Source organism: Plasmodium reichenowi, assembly GCF_001601855.1.
Source record: "Plasmodium reichenowi strain SY57 chromosome Unknown, whole genome shotgun sequence".
NCBI classification, from domain to species: Eukaryota; Apicomplexa; class Aconoidasida; order Haemosporida; family Plasmodiidae; genus Plasmodium; species Plasmodium reichenowi.
Genome location: NW_017962282.1, coordinates 1 through 300, shown reverse-complemented (window position 1 = coordinate 300; position 300 = coordinate 1). Strand labels below are relative to the sequence as shown.

General features: G+C 21.0%; 1 protein-coding gene across 1 annotated transcript; it reads right to left on the bottom strand.

Annotated features, from left to right (window-relative positions):
- Positions 1–300, bottom strand: PRSY57_0010500A (erythrocyte binding antigen-175; the record flags this gene model as incomplete). Its single annotated transcript, XM_020114190.1, has 1 exon — positions 1–300. A coding segment is annotated over one exon (300 nt), but the record flags the coding sequence as incomplete, so codon positions are not given.

The window sequence follows — 300 nt, the reverse complement described above, 5'->3', positions numbered from 1 at the left end:
TTAGAATCCAGGAAACTTAATATCCTAGACACACGTACAGCGTTAATAGGAACATATCTATTTTGCTTTATTAATGAACTTGTAGATAAAAATGATTGATAATTGTTGTTAAACGTTTCTTTATTATTATATTTATTTATTAAAGACATATTTTTATCTATATTATCTGGAGTTCCATAACTCTTCCATCTTTTATTAGATTTTGAATTATTTAAAATATCTAATTTATTTTCTATAAAACTAAATATTTTCTTATCAGTTTTTTGAACATTTCCATATTTCTTTTTATCTAATTCATTA